Below are 20,137 nucleotides of genomic sequence, written 5' to 3' on the forward strand. Positions count from 1 at the left end.
GGCTTGATATGGGGACTGTCCCCACTTAACATATTTGTCAGTGACTTGGGCAGTGGGATTGAGTGCACCCTCAGCAGGTTTACCAGCAACACCAAACTGTGTGGTGTGGTCGACACACTGAAGGGAAGGGATGCCATTCAGAGGGATCTGGACAGTCTTGAGAGGTGGGCCTACATAAATCTCATGAAGTTCAACAAAGTCAAGTGCAAGGTCCTGCACGTGGGTTGGGGCCAAAAAGAAATCCAGGCTGAGCAGAGAATGGATTGAGAACAGCCCTGAGGAGAAGGACTTGGTGTTGTTTGATGAGAAACTTGACATCACCCAGAAAGCCAAGAATACCCTGGGCTGCATAAATACAAGCACAGCCTGCAGGGTGAGTGAGGTGATTCTCCCTCTCTATTCCACTCTTGTGAGACTCCATCTGGAGTACTGCATCCAGCTCTGGTACCCCTAACATAAGAAGCACCTTGGACGTGTTGGAGTGTGTCCAGAGGAGGGCCACAAAGATGATCAGAGGCCTGAAACATCTCCTGTGAAGACAGGCTGAGAGAGTTGCAGTTGTTCAGGCTGGAGAAGAAAAGGTTCCAAGGAGACCTCAGAGCAGCCTTCCAGCCTAGAGCAAGCCTATAGGAAACCTGGAGAGGGACTTTTTACGAGGGCATGCAGTGGTAGGACAAGGGGGAATGACTTTAAAATGAAAGAAGATAGGACACATCAGGAAGGAATTCTTCACCATGAGGGTGGTGAGACACTGGAAAAAGTTGCCCAGAAAAGTTGTGGATGCCTCATCCCTGGAAGTGTCAAGGCCAGGTTGGATGGGGCTTTGAGCAACCTGGTCTAGTGAAATGTGTCCTTGCTGATGGCAGAGCAGTTGGAACTGGAATATCTTTATGGTCCCTTTCAACACAGGCTGTTCTAAGATTTGATGATTCAGTATTTTCAACAGAGTATTTTCTGCTTTGCAGGTGGAAAAAATAGTATGTTCAAAGTTAGTTTTAGTGCTTTGCCAAAGGTCACACAGTACATTTGATGGAAGAAATCTGAACTACCAACCATATTTGTAGTTTCTCAGATGGTGTCTTACTCATTCAGCCATGCGGGTTGTATTTTTTCCAGATATTCTCTATTCTCTTTGCTTTACTATCTTCTGCATTTTGAATGGTTAGCTACAGAGTTATGAACCATTTTTCTTATTTTCATCCTCCTTCAAAAGACAAAATCTTTATTTGATTGAATTCCCTAAAATTTTAAGAGTATTTATTTTCATGCTTAAAACACATATTAAACAGTTTAAAATTATTTTTTATGACTTTAAAACCATTGATGTTGCAATGCATAAACCATTTGAGGTAAGCGGAAACTTATATTGAAGATGTAAAGTAACTATGTCTTTCTCTTTACTCAGCAATATCTTGTGGAATTCCTAAAGCTCCATTAAATGGTGGGATATTAACTACAGATTACTTAGTTGGCACCCGTGTTACTTATTTTTGCAATGATGGATATAGGCTATCAGCCAAAGAGCTTACTACTGCAGTCTGCCAGCCGGATGGGACCTGGAGCAATCACAATAAAACACCTCGATGTGTAGGTAAGTAACGTGTAAAAAGTCCCTAGTAAGAACCTGTGTGTACATTTTGTTTATTTATCCAGGCCATAAATCTTCACATTACTTAAACTTTCATCTTCAGGTTACTTTAATCTATAAATTATTGATGGTATTAAATTGTTATGAAATGTATATTTGCAATGTATGTAACTAAGACATGCTGTGACAGCAGAAGAAATATACTAGAGCTTATAGAATACAATAAAACTAATAATTAATTTATAGCTAAATCAAAGTTAACGGTTGCAGAGGTTTATGCAAAAACCATCTCTTCAGTGAGAGTTGCAAAATTCATATACTGCTAACAAACTCTATTTACTATCCAGAATTGCAAAACCTCTGGGATACTTGTTGGAAACTGCTGCTTATTATTTATATTCAGCCCATCATTATAGTCCTAAACCATCTGAACTTGGGGGAACATCACTGCAGAGAAAATGCATGTTTACTCCCAAAGAGAAATGGATACCAGCAGTTATAAATGAAAACCCAGGTGATTGTAAGACTGATACAGAAATGTCAGAGTATCTGATGCACATTAGGATTTCACTTATCCAATGAATTTTGGAAATGAAAGAAAACATACCCTAAAGTAATCTTCAAGGATGTTCTCTTTCTCCTTTTTTATTTTCTTGTTCTTTTAAATTGCATTCAATCATGCATTTTCCTCTTTCTAAAGGACCAATCCAAATGGAGAAAAATAAAGTAGGAAATATTGTTATGCATGTTAAACTTTTTTATTTATCTTGGAGTTGTACAATATTTTTGTTCCATTTCTGGAGGAAGAACACATAGAATTAAGACATGAGATTAAAAATGTATAGCTGTTGAAAAAAACAACTTCAACATGGATATTATTTTATCTATCACCAATGTGCAGCCTCTCAAATTTCATGGAGTTTGCCTGGGTAGAAAAATACTTGCTGCATTTAAATGTAGCTAACACTTTACTAAAGATTCTGGTGCCTGATATAAAGTGTCACAGGAGGTCCATCTACAGTGAATTCAACCATGCTATAGCTTCTATCTACACTGATTGCATCACTCTGAATACACAATCCCTGCTCTGGCTAGATCATTATTAATTACATGAGAGAACTCATACCTGCTAACAAAAGGCAATTTCAAATACAGCATTAGTCTTCAAAGATTATGTCACTGTATTTAATAAATATTTTTGAATTAATAACAGTACAGATTTTCCCAGTTTGCCTGTACTAAGCCACAAATAACTATGTGGATTTTTTTATTTTGGCAGTTGTTACATGTCCAAGCATCAATTCTTTTACGCTGGAACATGGAAGATGGAGAATAGTGAATGGTTCACATTATGAGTATAAAACAAAAGTAGTTTTCAGCTGTGATCCAGGGTATTACGGTTTGGGACCAGCATCTATCGAGTGTCTTGCTAATGGCACCTGGAGTTGGAGAAATGAGAGACCTTACTGCCAAAGTGAGTACATGTTGCATCTTTATCTGCTGTATAGACATCAGAAGAAAATATTTTACTGGGTGAATTAGAAAATAGCTAATTAAATATTTAAAACACTTAATTATAAAAAGTGTTTCTTGATTGGAATTCCTGGGTATCCAAAAGGCTATTATTAACAAATATAATACATTAGGTTTAGTGACAAGGGCATATCTGTAAGCACACTTCTGGATTTTAAAGGTCCCTATATTTATAAATGTAAAAGGAAGTAGTAGAGAACATTTTCCTATATATTTTTTTTGGTCAGGAATGCTGTCTGGTCTAGAAAAATGCAAAACCTTTGTATATTGTCTGCATGCTTGATAAATAAAATAATCTCTCCTTTCAGCTAGTTGTCATGTAATGTGCATTTACACACATCCAGATCATTCCTACCATTAGCTGGTGTGCTGATAACCTGCAGTAGTTAATTTTCAAAAATTAAGTAATGAATATTGAGATATTTAAAGCAATTAAATGTACTTCCCACACACACCCCTGTGAAAAGCAAGTTTCTTCATACATTTGAATTTAGACACCTCTTTTTCAAAACTGTAGGGTTTTGGTTACACTTTGAAGCCCCAGAGCTCCTTCTCTTTATGGAACACCTTGTGATGTGGGACATGATTGAGCTTTTGGTGCATGTATCGAAAACGTATCTGCACATTCGTGTAAAAATCCAAACATACTGAAAAAGTTTGCAGATGAGTCAGATAACTATGGCTTTAGAATTTATTGACAATAAACACAAAACTAATTAAAAAAAAAGAAGTTAAAAAATGCAGTTTCAAAACCAGGTATTATTACATTGGAAATTAACCTTCATTTTGATTTCTTTATAGGTGGAAATATAATTTATAATTTAGAGTATTTTTAAAAGTTAATTGCAATATTTCACCTCTGCTAGTATTAAAAATACTGTGTATATGTCTGTATCTATATCTCTCTGTGTATATAGTTATTTGACATATAAAATTTGTATTTTTAACCTTTTTTTCTTTAAAAGACAAACTATTTTTCACTGTTTTGAGAAGTTTTGTTTGAAATATTACCACTTTTTTCAAGCATAAAGTGCACTAGCTGCTTTCACCCTCTTATTTAGTAATAGTAAAGCTATTTTTATTATTAAAATAACATTGATAAAGAAAAAATATTATTTTGAATGAAAAGATACTTTGAATTGTAAATAAATAGCAAGGAATTCCATGAATATAATTCGCTCCTTTTAAAAATGATATGTGTGAATGGTGAGGTAAGCATGTCATTATGAACTAGAAGATCAAAACAACATCTGCCCAGAGAAAGATAATTTTAAAACTGACAACAATTGTGGTATTCCGATATGCAAGACAAGTACTTGATAAAACCAAAATTAACCTGAATTTAATAATGTTCCTAATGGCTTTTTTAGGTTTACAGAAACAATTTTGATTGGTTTTCCCCCTCTCTTTCTTAAGTATTATTTCTAGGGAAGTAACAGTTTTTATTTGCAGTTTTTAATCTATTTTTTCTACAGAACAAAATGCTTCAAGGTGTGAAATCTGGTTGACTGGTTGATAAGTATTACTGGTAGATAAGTACTGTTTTATGTGTGTTTGTGATACTTAACTGTACATTTCTGTTTTGTTTTGGTTTTGTCATGAAGTTATTTCTTGTGGAGAACTTCCTACACCTCCCAATGGAAATAAGATTGGAACTCAAATCACCTATGGATCTACAGCTATATTTACCTGTGACTCAGGATACATGTTAGTTGGCTCTGCAGTGAGGGAATGTCTGTCATCTGGACTCTGGAGAGGAATTGAGACGAGATGTTTAGGTACAGATACTGTCATGACTTGACTATTTTCTTTCTCTCTAGCGGACAAAAGTAAGCAAAGACAAACAGCTTGTCTCTTTCTGTTAGCAGAGACATTGAAGAGGGATCTGCATGTGTGTGGCTGGGTGGGTTGTTTTTCTTACCAAAGTATAAGAAATTATCAAATTATATAATTACCTTTTCAGAAATTTTAATATCTTTCCAACATGCAAAACCTGTGTTACTGTATTTATGTGTATGTCTTCAAAGTAGAACTATACATAAAAAGCAAGACAGACTGATTCCGTATGTGTCAGCATAATACATATCCTCAGTAAAATATCTGCATGGTAGCCTGAACTCAGTGGTAGTGTTATGGAATTAAACTGTACTCTTGAAAAGATACAGAAGGAGATAAAAAAAGTTTTTGCAAACTTTGACAGGACCACTGCAGCCATGTTTCTAAGAGAAAGTCACTGTCCGGCCACTATTTATGCAATTTGACACCCTTGTACATGTTTAGGTATCTTCACCTATTTAAAATACTCAGACATCAGTCCCTGAATTATTTATGAATGAGATGAACACATGAAACAATTTCAAGGCTTCTTTCTGATTCATCATCTTGTGTACCTTGAGCTGGTTTATTGTCTTTATTGTAGAGACATTGATTTTAACTCTATATGCAATCAAAATTTTAATTTCAGTTGAAATCAAAGCTGTGATAGTATTCTGATTTAGAATGAAATATGTAAGTCATATTGTATTTTGTCATTTGGGAGGCATGAGTATATTACAGAATATCCATAAACAGAGACTTTCAGAAAATCTGAACTAGTATATATTTTAAATATAGGGATTTGTTGCAATACCTCTTTGTGCAGATTGCCATTCACCTTTTTAAACTACTCTCCATCCAAAATAATTTTCCTTCTCCAATACACCTTATTTGGTGCAAATCTGCACTTAAGTGAATGACTCATGAATGAGCAAAGGTTTTGCTTATCAAACTACAAGTCTGAAGCTGGAATGTTCCCTGACATACAGCTGAGAGGGGCAGAGTCCTTGTTTATTTTTCACTTTTACTGTGGAAACCATTCAGCGGAGGAGGGGGAAAAAAGAAAAGATCTTCATGTTTGATAATTTTTTTCTTCTAAATTATCATCAATTATAAAACAGATTGTTTTAAATCTAAAAGTTTTAAGGCCCCTTAGTATGTATGTAATCAAAATGTTCTGCTTTTGTTGTTGTTTGTTGTTGTTTTTTTTTTTTTTCATTTTTACTGATTTATCTGCAAAAGTTACAGCTCTTTGAGTTTGGAGAAATGTAAAAATATTAATCAGAGAAATATTAATCTAAAAACAGCCAAATTGCCCTCTATTTGTGAATAGCATCTTGAAAAAATACTTGCATTTTAGAATTTTGCCAAAATAACTTGATGCCAAGTGAAGATCATCACAGAGTGAATTGAATTTCTCTTACATTTGCCTATAGAAATAAAAATGTAATACAATCTTAATAGTACTAACAGGTTGCATAGTCTTTACTTGCAGAAGACTTAAGAAGACTTAAAGAAGACTCCTGCTTCTCAGAAAATATTAGTTATTATTAAGTTTGTATGCTGTAATGTCCAGGAACAAGAAACAGTTAAGAAAACAACTATATGACTGGAGGTGAAAACTAATCTAAAAAGACACCTTTTGTATCAGACATAGGAGCACAGCAAATCTTTAAATGTGTATCTTGAAAGCTTTATTGATGGCAAATTGTTGAAGATAGCATGAATGTTTTACAGAGAAATAGAATGTAGTATACTTCATATATATAGCAAGCAAAAAAGCATGTATACCTTGGCAAAAAAAAAAAAAAAGAAAACTAGTGACAGAGCAAATTAATAAAAGGGAGCAATGGCTGCCCTAATTGCTTTTGCAACAACACTGCCTTCTATGTTATATCCCTGTGCAGAAATCAGCTTCTTGCAAAGACTCAGACTAACTCAGTTCAATTCTTCTTTCTTCCACAAGTAATTTAAGACTTAAGATAGAAGGATGGGTTGAGCTAATGACAAATCAGAAGTCAGAAATGTTTTTAAGAAGGAAGAGAAAGAAAATGCTGTTGGAAGGTGGAGGAAATGGTGTACATTAAAGAAATATTAGAATGTGAGAGAAAAGGAGATAAAATACAGGAGGAAGATCTACAGAGTGGGTATTTTAATGGTTCAAGAAATTAATTTTTGTGCAACTTATCAGTAAATTCTGGTGTTTGTTTTCAATAACTGCAAAATAGTAAGAAAAAATTTATTTTCACTTTCTACTTTTAAAGTTTTTCTCTCACAGCTGTAAATATTTTCTATCCTTTATCACTTGTACTTGCTGAGAAATGTATTTATGCTTGGACTGAGACGACTACCATTGTATTTCTGTTTTAAGTTTTGAAGATGCCCTGCAAAATCACTGAGATGACATTAATGAAATCCTATAGGATAACATAATACCCTTTTCCAACTGTTTTGTTTAAAAATACCAGTTATTTTTTTTCAAAAGTGTTACTCAAATTATTTCATTGCATTGCTGCGTTAGACAACTTGATTTTCATTCCAGTTATGTGTAATTTGAAAAATTATGAAAGGTAAAATAAACGTGAGTCTAAGTATTCTGCAACAGAACTTAAAACTAGTTCATGTTGAACCTAATCAGAGAGAAATGAGAACTAAAACAGAGGTAAACTTTATTTCATTGATCTTTTTTTTTTTTGGCTTCTTTTTAAAAAAAAGAAGGATAATACTTTATGGATATTGAATCTGTTGCAAAAATTGGAACATTTAACACAGCTGCCCTCCTTTCTGAATATCACTTTATTTTTCCTTAAAGAATACCTAAATAACAATGTAGTAATCCAAAAATCATCACATAATAATCTCAGTTTTAATACAATGTGGTAGGAAATTGAGTTCTGAATCTTGTTCTCCATAGCTGGTGAGAAGAAACAATGTTCAAATTGAAAAAAAATAACAAAACAAAAGAGAGCTTCTGAAGTAATTCCGTTGTCAAAATTTTCATAACAAATATTTCAAAATATTTTATCGTGAAAAAATACGAGAAAAAAATCATTTGGTCTTTTAGAATAAAATAACAGGCAAAGATAAAAATCAGGACTGTTGTGTCTTCAAGGTTACAGACTGCCCCTCACAATTTATTGTGCTTGATCTTTTTCGGAAACAGGTTCTGGGGGATAGTCTATGTAGTAAATCCTGGTGAAACATTCAGAAACATAGAACAGATTTTTACTGAATATACTACTTATAAAAAGAGAGTGAAAAATCTGTGATTTTGTTATACGATTTCCTCTTGGAAAAATATTTAAATATGTTTCCTGTATTATTTCAGTTAACATTTTAGAAAGCCTAGTCCAAAACACTCAACAAAATAAAACTTACAAAGAAAAGTATAGCATGCTTTGAAAAGTCTTTCTGTTGGATGCAATTCTTCTTATATATAATGGAGGACCTGTTTTCTTAGATTATTCCAAAGCATTCAGATTTCATACTTCTCTTCTGGAGGCATGTAATTTAATTGAGTTTCTCTCAGTTATGTGACTGATAGCAATTTTAAAAGATGTTTAGACATCTCATCAATGAAAGCCATGTGAAAAAACAGGGAAAATTATTATTTTTAAGCAATAGTTTAACTCATTAGAGGAAAGGTATCTTATGCACACTTTTTTGTTGATTGGTGAGCTTACTCCATGGTCTCACATTTCTTGAAGTTGTGGCTTTGTCCTCTTCATCTCAGGTATACTGCACTTAAAACTTTTTACCTAATTCCTTCTCCATTCCTCATGACATATTGATAAAACAGATTGTTTTATATTGTCTCCTTTATTTACCAAAAGTTATTGCTGTTATTTCCTACAGAGAAAGACTCAACAACTGCTGGAACAATAGTTTTGTTCAGTTCTGCAACTTAGTATTAAATCTAAAATCAATATAAACCATGAAATATAATTACATTATTTTAGTTATTGTAGTTATTTTAGTTCACTTGGAGAAGTAAAGACGCCTTTTAAAATACTGTGTCCATATGAATAAAAATGCAGAAATGAAGAATGGAGTTTACTTGGTGAATAAGGCATAAGTGTGGTTCCAATACTGGGCTAATACTAGAGGAGTTTTCAATACAGACAGATGGGTAGCAGAAAAAAGCTATTTGGGTTAGAGGGTACATTAAATGTCAGAATTTGTACTTCCTATATAATAATATCAGGAAAACCTTTCATCTGTTCTCCTAAGAGAAATATTAAACCTGTGCCTTTGTCTGCATTAACACATAATCCAGCAGAAAGAATAGATCACGAGACAAGTAATTGATTCTGAATTTTCTATATCTGTATTACATGTTTCAGATAATTGTCCTTGGACTGTATCTGGTCTCGTCCTCTGGGCTAAATGTCATCATTACTCATATGATTCTGACTTGTCAAAAAGACCTGTCAATAATGTTGACCACTTTGTCTCCAAGAGGAGATGAAACACTTGTTTTGTGCTCCTAGAGACTTCTCAATGTACTTCCTCTGAAAGGAAGCTAATTTGTTCATAGTAAAACCACTCAGCACATTTAAGAGTTAGAAGGAAGAGATGAACCAAAATGCTAATGTATACACAACCTTTGACTTGTTAGCTGGGGAATATTTACCCCAGTTTTACTCAACTTTTCATTTTTTCATACAAAAACACCAGTTTTAAACACTAATGAGTCATTAGTGGCAGCTTGTTACTCATAAAGGAAAGAATAGTTATCAAACAGCTCTGTACAGAACAGTGCTGTCAACAGGGTCAAAAGAATAGCAGACTTACTGTCTGGGGCAAAGAAACCATGTAAGCTGACAGTGAAAAATATTCAGTGCATTTATTTACCAGTGCTAGTTTTTATATTTTCCCAATCAGCTTTCAGTCGCTGAAAGGTTTCTGTGGGTATGTAACCTCTGAAGTGTAACCTTCCTACCACTATTTTCATACTTAAGACTTCTAGAAAAATATATAAGCAACTAACTTGTCTTCGCTGTTTTTAAATATCTTTCTTTATCTTGTTATTGCAATTAAAGGAGAATCTGTATCTCCAGTGATACTGAATTAATATATCTAGAGTTAGCCATAGGCTTCTCTTTATTCTTCAGTACTACTGCATAATAATAACAACTAGACTTTCAAATTAGGTACATGATGTTTCATCTTTAAAAAAAATATTCAGTTGTTTAAAGGAATTCAGCAAAAACTTCCCTTTATGTACCATGGATTAAAAAAGATTTAAAAGAACTTTACCAGTCATCTTGAACAGTTTAATTCAACTTGAACAGCTGTCAAGATGAGGACCTTCTGAAAATAGCAGGAGAAATACCCCAAACCCTGCTTCGTCCGGTGCTGCACCTTCTTATATCCTTATAAAAAATGAAAACCCTGTAAAGAAGAAAAAAAATGCCAGGAAATAATTCTTCCCTCCTCAGCTGAGGTCATCTTGACAGGTTAATTAACTTTGTTGAGTAATAACCTAAATCTCTTTTTTCAATAATACATTGGTATGTAGTTTTCTTTCACTACTATGCTCATGTTTGACGCTACTGACAACGAAAATAAGCACAGGCACATTTTTGCCATTTAATGTAAAGATTCTGTATTCATTTATTCCTACTCTTTTCATCTCAGAGAGCAACCTGCAGAAAAGAAACATCATTTACAGCTAAGGTTTCAAAGGTTCTGACATGAAGTTATTAGGCTCATTCTTCATTGCTAGAGCTGGGTTTCATGTCAAATTAGATAATTTATTTGGTGCTCACAGGTTATTAATATCTTTCATTCCTAATTTTTGACTAATTCTGTTTCTTAATATTTCATGTAGTTATTCTTTATTTGTTTTGCTGGACTGGAAATGGTGAATGTTATACTGCTTATTTCCCCTCTCAAATCTGCTACTCAGTAAAACCTTCACATTTAGTACCTTTTAGTCTCTTTTTTATGTAGGTTTCACTTGTTGTCTTTACAAGAGTGACATCTGTTGATTCAGTATTATAAATTATAAGCTACATTAAGACCTAGGGGTCTCATCTGAATTCACAGAACTGCTACATAGGTCTTTTATATCTGTATCATAATAAAAATGGAACTACATCCAGTCTTATGGTACAGCATCAAAATAGAGACACTGACAATGAACAAAGCTATCGTGAGAACAGTCTAGAATAGCCTAATCTAAAGTAGTAGAATCCTAACCTAGTGTGAAGTCAGCTATTTACTACTACTGTGTATTGGAATATACTTTTTCCCTCAGTAGTGGTAATTATGATAATCAATGATTGGAAATTGTTGAATGGAGATTTTGCTTAATATTTGTTCATTTTTTTTCAGCTTTTCTTCTATCCATTACCCAGTCCTTAATGCAGTGGAATAAATGTTCTGGGTTTTATATGTTTGTATTTGTCCATGTATCATGCAAGGGTTTATTTTTTTCTGTCTCTTTCATTCTGATAAATGCAGGTCAGAAGTACAGTATTGATGTTACTGCTTGAGCCACTCCTTCTGTCCCATATTTCCTGCAACTCTTTTATAATTGTTTTTAATTATTTGTTTTCAATAGCCTTCCAAGGTGACCCCAACAGTTTTGTTTTGGCTTGTAATCTGAATATTACTTTGGGCATAAAAAAAGTGTATTCCATTAGGTAATAATAACATTACTATTAAAGTCTTTTATCCATGATACTTAAATATTCCATGACTTATTGGTATGTCAAACAGGAGTGTAAATTGATAACAGAATAAGTATTTCTTAGATAATTTCTCATCTATTTCCAAAATATGTTTACTGACAAACGAGAAAACTAAAAAAAAGAAAAAAAAAGGAGACAACATTGCTGGTCAGTATTTGATCCTTTGATTTCCCTGCGGTACTCTTAGTTTCTTTTTCCCCAGCAGTCCTGTTCTTTTTACTTCCTTATCTTTTTGCATCTGTTTTCCACTTTTTGCCATAGTTTTCTGGCATATTTTGATCATACTCACAGAGAGTTCTGTCAATATGATATCCATTTTGCATTATTTGCATTCAGTCCTCATTGAAAACACTACACCTTCAGAGCTTAGCTCCTGTGCAGTTTTGTATCTGAATTGCATTTAGAAGGAATAATTTTCTGTCTTATTGCAAAAGACAGTTAACTAGATCTTATGGTTATTATGAATCAAGGCTATCTATTACAACAATCAGTGCTATCATTTTGTTCAGTTTCATTATATCGAGTTCCATAACTAAAATGTTCATCTTCCATATCCTATCCCATTCAACTGGGATAAGTATGACATGTCTCAAATGAGAACAGATTTAAAATTATGTCCCTTTATGGGTTTGCACAATGTTTTTGCTGTGGTAAAATTGTGCATTGCTCCTTGTTTATGCCAGTATGACAAAACTGACATCATTTACATGGAAGATGAGAGAGATGTATAATACAAGCAAGTGACAAAATGTTTTAGGGATACCCAGGAGATAAATTGAAGGAATAGAGTTGATCTTTGATGCCATTTAACACTAAGTATGTCTCATTCAGAAACAAGTTCAGTTTCTCAGAAAACTATATATGTGCCGTATTCATTTTCCTCAGGCTAAAAAAGAATCAGCAGTAATCTGAAAACTTTGAAAACTTTTCACATCAAAAAACCCCTTCAAACCCCAAACTCACTATTTGTATATATGTGAACACCTATATATGTTGCAAACACATAATGTGCAATGGAAAGCAGAAAAAGCTACTGAATGGCACTTCAAAAATTCATTTCAGAATCTTAATAAGGAAAAATAAATTTATTTGCCACAAAGCCCTTAAAATAAGAGTTTTAATTGAAGTCCTGAAAAACAATTAACAGCAGAATTGATCATGAAAACTACCAGAATATGCTTAATGAGTATGAGCAAATCTTTAATGTATAATGATAATTTTGGAATTCTTTTTGTCACAGGTATCTTAATAGAAAATTGTTAAAGGGAAGAATTCTACTAATATTCATGAGAAAAATGAATAAACACCTTACTTTTGGAAGAAAAGCAACAAAACCAGAATAGAATTGAAAAGAAATTGAGTAATAATTACTCTTCGAGATATAGGTGTGGATGGTGATAGGAGTTTTTGTTGTTTTATTTTTTCTTCCTCTATGTTTGTTTTTTTTCCATGATATTAGAGAAGAAACAATAGCAACTATTATAACCTGAAGGTCTTTATTTCCTCTGACAGAGAACATCTCTGTGGATATGTGAAACAGAGTGAGAAAATAAAACAAGAAAAGAATAAAAGTTATGAAAATTAATTAATGAGTTCATGACTTTATGACATCTTAGGGAATTTACTCAGCTGCATAAATTAGTGGAAATTCCAATAATATTCTCAAATGTTCTCTTAACAGGAACTTTGTATACCATTATATACACTTCCATAGCAAACACAGTGAACTGCTTACTACATGCACCTGACAGATGGTATTTTGAAAATAAAACAAGTGAAGCTGAACCCATCAGTTTGGGGTGTTGGCTTGTTTTTGTTGTTTTGGGTTTTTTTTTTCTGTTTTGTTTGTTTGGTTTGGTTTAAATGTTTTTTTATGTCTCTCAGTCACACAAAACATCCCCCGGAAAGCAAAGTGAAAACTGGTGGAAAATGCTGCAAATCCCAAATGTTTCTTATTTCTTTTTAGATTTGCAATGAAAAATGTGTCACAAGTCTGGTATATCCTGTTTTTAAATGATGTTTACTTTCTTAACACTGTCACAATAGGTTTACTTAGAATTCTGTTATGATGGAACTACAGCTTTATAATATCCTTCATGCACTTAGATTTATTTATTTTACACTTTAGAAATCTGACATGGGGATAGAAGTAGGTTCTAATATTTTAAAAATATCAATTTCCTTAATAGTAGTGAGAAGTTTATAATTAGTCATGAAATATAGTTAGTGCTCCAAAGATGTAACTCATACAGAGTAGGAGGAAATAATCAAGACAGAGGGATTTGAAGTGATGGAATCATAAAGAGCTCAAGTTGGAAGAGAGCTTTAAATATCCTCTGGTCCAACATTTCCTGGCATAGGGAGATGAAATGGGATTATCTAGCACCCTATCTGCAACACCTGTTTGGTTTCCCACACCTATCCAGTCACATCTTGAAAATTTCCAGTGATGTGGACTCCCATCACATCCCTGGGTGGGTTGTTCCAGTGAATGCTTGTTCTTATTATCAAAAAAATTCTTTCATATGTCAGGATGAAACCTCTCCCAGTGCAACTTGTACTCATTACCCCTCGTCCTCTCCATGTGACTCCATGGGAAGAGAGACCCTCTATTCTCTTTATAGACACCCTTTAACTACTGGAATACTGTGGTAAGGTCCCCCCAAGCCTTCTCTTCTTCAGGGACTAACACCTTCAGCCTTTCCTCACAGACAGGTTTTTCAACCCTTTGATTATCTTCAAGGCTCTCCTTTGGACCCTCTCCCATCTGTCTGCAGTCTTTCTGAAGTGGTGGGGACAAGAATAGACACATTACTTCATGTGCAGCCTGACAAGCATTGAGTAAAGGGGGATGCACACGTCTCTACTGCTGCTAGTAATGTTTTTGCAGATGCAGCCCAAAATCCAATTTGCCTTCACTGCTGCAGCTGCACACTCTGACTCATGGTCAGCTTGTTGTCCAGCAGGACCCCCAGGTCCCTTTCAGTGATAATGTTCCCCAGTCACACAGATCATGGCCTGTTCTGGGTTCTTTGGTTACATTGTCCCAGGTGCAGAACCTTACAGACTCTTTATTACAAAGTCTTTATTACAAACTCATAGAATTCTGGCTCACCCACTCTTCCAGCCTGTCTAGGTCTCTCTGTAAGATGGCTTTTCCTTTTCACATGTCCACCTCACTATCAGTCTGATGTCCTCAGCAGAATTGTGAGGCTGATTTCAATCGCATCATTAATCAGATCATTTATGAAGATATTCGACGTCATGTGGCCCAGTATTGATCCCCGGGGATCACTGCCAACCTGAGTGAAAAAGCATTGATCATCACCCTTTTAGTGCAGCCTGTTAGTCAATTCTCTACCCATCTTACAGATCACCCACCCAACCTGTATCTTGCCATTTTGTTCAGGAAAAGGCTGTGGGGAATGGTATTAAATACACCATTTTACTGAAGTCCAGGTAAGCAACATCCGCTATCCCCCCCTTGTCAACAGAAGGTGTTGAAGAAAGTCAAAAGAAAAGAAGAAATTAAAAAGAAGTCTGAGATTTATGACAATTGAGAGGAAGTAGTTTAAGAGGATGAGAATTTTAAATGACTTTAAATTTTCTGGAGAGAAACAGGGACATTGATGCAAGAGGTACAGATGATTTACAATGACTTTTCACCTGTTGAAGTTGTGTGTGTTTTTGTAACATCTATACACAGTTGCAGAAGCTGCTGTCTGATCTTAGTCGCAGGCTTCACATATTGAATTGCTTCTCTGCACATGAAACAGAGCTTGACCTTTCTGGTGATGTATTCTGCTTCCATTCTGCCATAAAGCAACTGCCATAAAGCCATTCTTGATTAAGAACCAAGCCATATATTGTAATTAAATGCAACTAGAAAAATATTTCCTTGAACATGGTCTTAATCACTGCAGACTGTCTGGTTGCACTTTTGACAGAAACCAGTCTTTTCCAGCTCAGTTTTTATTCCTCATCTGGTTAGTCCTGTTTATCATCAAAAATGTGGTAGGATAGGGAAATTAGTCCCTTTGAGGCATGTTCAAAAAAGTCTGCTACTTTCTGAATGGATTATGAACTTCCAGGAGAATCAAAAACTGCTGTGACAAAAATTTTATAAACATGTATTATGCCATCTAATCCTAGAAAACATAAAACAAATTTCAAGTATACCTGGTCCTTACACAACACTGAGGGAAATGGGGAGGGGACAATGAAGGCAGAATACCTTAAACAGTACTAGATTTGGACTCCTGCTAACTATACAGAAGTCAAATTGCAATCACCAATTTAATAAGTGTGAAGGTTCGTATACAACCTATATTGTAAATTCTGATGTTTTTATCATGAATCATACAATGAAATACAATACAAGGCTCAATTTATAAGAAAATGGAAGATTTTCAGGTTTTTTTAAAGACATTTCTAGCCCCAAATGAATGAGGCAAAATGCTGAAAATTATATCACAGTATTATAAGCACTTAAAATTTCAAAGGAAAAAACCAATCCAAACCATATTACTTCTAAATGTCCTTTCTTATTTGCAATTCCATGCTTTGGGTGTTTGTTTGTAGGGGCTATTTGAGGAGAAGTAGAGGAAAAAAGAAGAGCAGAGGAATTTGGGTGGCTGGTAATAATTTTTTTCACAAAAGTATTGCCTGTTTTTCTTGCTTGTCTACTCTTTTTTTGCAGTGAATTGTCTACTGTATTTCATAGTCTTCATGAAGTCAATTGTTCTTAGAGGATTTTTCCATCAGCATGTTTTTTGCTGAATCACAGTGCCCATTTTCCAGGATTCATTAAGAAAAATAGTAATGAATGACACAAAGTTCATTCATTTTCCCAGCTTCTCTTTAGATAAAATGTCTCTTTGTGACTGTCATAGTGCTTTCATGGCATAAATACAGTATTTCTCATATTTTGAGAATACAGGGTAGAAGATTAGACCTAGACAGAAAGATTTTTGTTTGCAGGACATTTGGCAGCAGTTGTGCTGACTGCCTTCAACCAAAACATGTTAACGTCTTTGGGATTCCCCTGGGATCAATAGGACAGAAAGAATAGAAAACAATCCAGAGAGTCAGATTCCAACAACAAATTGTCCAAGTTAATTTTTTTACATTGTAAGGAGGTTATATTTATAATGTCCACATGGCTTGATATCTATAATATTTATATTATTTAATTTGTATTTATATTATTTTTTAAATATTTATTTAAATGTATGATGGTTAAATGTTACCTGTATTAGGTTTAATCATAATCAAAATAAAACTAAGGGAAATAATATAGACTTTTTACAGGTTATAATAAAAAGGAATTACTCATATTTTAAAAAAAAATCATTAACATATATGACATTTAATCTCTTTGCTATGTTGTCTATTTGCACTTCTTTATGTGTACAATTCTACCTATACAAATACAATACTACAGATTCCCCCAATTTAATAAAAATAAAGCTTTTAATTAAGTTAATTAAATAAAAAGGAAAGATATTCGGCATTTCTTTGTTTTAGTTAAGGAGGTTTATTTAAAATTTCTCTGGCATACTTACTGATTTATTTTCCTTTTTTCTTTTTTCTTTCTTTTTTTTTTTTTATTTAATTGTTATTTTTATATTTTTTTACTGTGAAAAAATCTAGCTGGTCACTGTGGTATTCCAGATCTTATAGTCAATGGACAAGTAATAGGAGAAAATTATGGATATAGAGACACAGTTGTATACCAGTGCAGTCCTGGTTTTCGATTGATTGGTTCTTCTGTAAGAATATGTCAACAGGATCACAACTGGTCTGGTCAGCTTCCATCTTGTGTGCGTAAGTAAGAATGTCAACACATATGGATTTATGTTGCAGGAATATTTATGTCAGAAAGATGAGGATTGAATTTGCAACTTAGCGTTCATTAAAAAAAAAAAAAAAGTTAAGGCAGATCCTCAAATGTGTGTGGCTACACAAAACCTATAACTCATGTATCAGGTGAAGTTAAGTGTTATCACTTAAAATTTCCACTACATCTTTTACTAAATACCTGGTGTTTATACATGGGTATGAAACATCAGTACTCAAATTTGAAAATGGCTTTATGACCCACAGTGGCTTTTGGAAATATTTTATGTGCATTTACTATCACTACTGATAGTTAGACTTGAATTATACTGTCAGCTGATGATTATACTGATAATCATTACACCGATGATTAAAATATTTTCTTCAAAAAATTGTAATTTTTTTTCCTTACTATTCCTCACAGAGATGCTGGTATGTTTTCTTTTGTGTGATACGTGTGCCAACATATCACATAAAAGATCTTTAAGTAATAACAGAAAATTCTGTATTTAATTTAGGAAAATTTGAGATTTCTTGAAGGACTCTCAAGTAAATTACAACTGTATCTTTGTGTCACAAACTCTCTCAATGATGAATCATATTCAATGCTAATTAATTTATTCTGTGATTTTTTAAATTTTTATTTTAAATTAATAACGAACTTTTTTATCAACAACTGGAATTTTTTACAGCATAGAAGAAAATGCTTATAAAGTTTTTTGAATAATTTTGTGAAAATTAATTTGTGTCTGATTTTCCTTACTGTTTTTTTCATCTGTTTTTTATGGGCACATAAAATAAACTTTACCTTCTCTAGTCACTTTTTGTATAAATATGAGAAAAATTTCACTGTACCCATAATGTTTCATATATCCAGTCATAAATTTATAACTTCACTAATATTTAGGCCTCAAAGATAAAATATTGAGTTGATACTAAGACCTATTTGTAAGAAATAATACCTGAGGAACTGAAATATATTTTTCTTAAATTTCAGACTATATGTAATGAAAATCTAGTGCTTGCTCTTCTCCTGCTTCTTCAGAAGAGTTTTTTTCATTTGCCTTCACTACTGCATGTCAAATTCTATTCAGTTTATTTAAAATAAGTTCTCGAATTTGAATCCATCATGGGAAGTCCTCAGTATCTGATAATATCAAAACTTGAAAATACTATTATATGATACTATTATATAATTATTATCTATTACATAATAAATAATGAACAGTGATAACAGCACACTCTTTTTTGTTTCTTTGTTTTGTGCTTTGTTAGCTGTTAGCTGTGGTCACCCTGGTAGTCCTATTTATGGAAGAACAAGTGGAAATGGTTTCAATTTCAATGATGTTGTGACATTCTCATGTAATACTGGGTATATTATGCAAGGACCGACCAAAGCACAGTGCCAAGCTAACAGGCAGTGGAGCCATCCACCTCCAATATGCAAAGGTAAGAATGCAGAATATACAGATGTCCAACTAAATGTTGGAAATTTAAAGTTGAAAACAGAGGGTAAAATGACACTGTCATGACAAAGTGATCTCCCTCTTACTGAGAGACTGACTAACTAGCATACTAATCATATTATTAAGGATATTTTGTGATTCTATGATTTTTCACATTCAGCTTGCCAGGATAACTGTTGCAGAGAAACTTTCTTATGTGCCTGTAGTTGTATTGATTTTTTTAAAACCATTCCTACAAGTTCCTTAAGCAAAATTATGCAGAGATAATTAAAAACTTAAATCCCAAAATGATGTGCTCTGCATTTTTGCTGACATAGTTCTAGTAGATGCATAAGAAAATCTGTATTTTTCTTCTCTTATGTTTCCATTGAGCATCTTTATTTTTAATTTTTTTTTCTAATTTGTTAGCCAATTTTTAATTCATTTGTGTTGGTCTCAATGCTCTAGATAATATTCTAAAAAAAATAGTATTGTGGAATTAGTATTGTGGAATTTGAGTTTTCATAAGTACTTTTAGAAATGTTTTGCCACATTGTCTTTTTAAAATCTGTTATGATTTTTTAAAATATTTTAATTGTTTTTATTTTGAAAAATGTATTTTTTGCTGTAACCTGCTTGAACATATGCAGAAATGGTGTTTTCAGCATCTTCTCTACAGCTTCTATGGATTTTTGTCTGTACATTAACTAAGTCATATTATGTTTTTATAGGAATTTTATTTACTATATTTTCCTTCTTATAGGTGTTCTCCACTTTCATTTGATCACTTTGCCTTTAGTGATGTTACCAAATAGTTTACAGAACTTAAGTTTCCAAGGGACTTCTTGTTGATGAGAAGATATTATTTTTAAAATTTACAATACTAAACACTGTGTGTTTAGGGTACCTACTTAATCTCATGTTCAGTCCAGTTGTTCTCAATCACCTCGGTACTCTGGTATTGCAGAGTAATATGTCAATGTATCTGATAAGTTATTGATCAGTAAATAAGTTGATCGGTTATGCTTTGAAATTTTACACAGTCCTGAAATCTTATACTGGTTTTAGAAGAGACTTTAAAACTAAAAAGAATTAACTTTGTGTAGGGCATCATTAATTGTGTCTGTCATGTGCAGTGAAATCAATTCTGATGAAAATAATTTTATTTGCTTTGAGGTTAAATAACAATAACAACAATACTACTACTTCTACTAATAACA

General features: G+C 33.3%; 1 protein-coding gene across 1 annotated transcript in view; it reads left to right on the plus strand.

Annotated features, from left to right (window-relative positions):
* Window positions 1-20,137, plus strand: part of CSMD3 (CUB and Sushi multiple domains 3) — a 604,389-nt gene that overhangs the window by 528,975 nt on the left and 55,277 nt on the right. The window contains exons 51-55 of the mRNA XM_008929222.3: window positions 1,406-1,591; window positions 2,868-3,062; window positions 4,726-4,899; window positions 17,287-17,460; window positions 18,748-18,921. Of these exons, the coding sequence (XP_008927470.2) occupies window positions 1,406-1,591; window positions 2,868-3,062; window positions 4,726-4,899; window positions 17,287-17,460; window positions 18,748-18,921 (903 nt within the window). The remainder of the gene's footprint in view (window positions 1-1,405; window positions 1,592-2,867; window positions 3,063-4,725; window positions 4,900-17,286; window positions 17,461-18,747; window positions 18,922-20,137) is intronic.

This window comes from Manacus vitellinus, unplaced genomic scaffold, assembly GCF_001715985.3.
Source record: "Manacus vitellinus isolate BGI_N305 unplaced genomic scaffold, ASM171598v3 scaffold_1_pilon, whole genome shotgun sequence".
Lineage (NCBI taxonomy): Eukaryota > Metazoa > Chordata > Aves > Passeriformes > Pipridae > Manacus > Manacus vitellinus.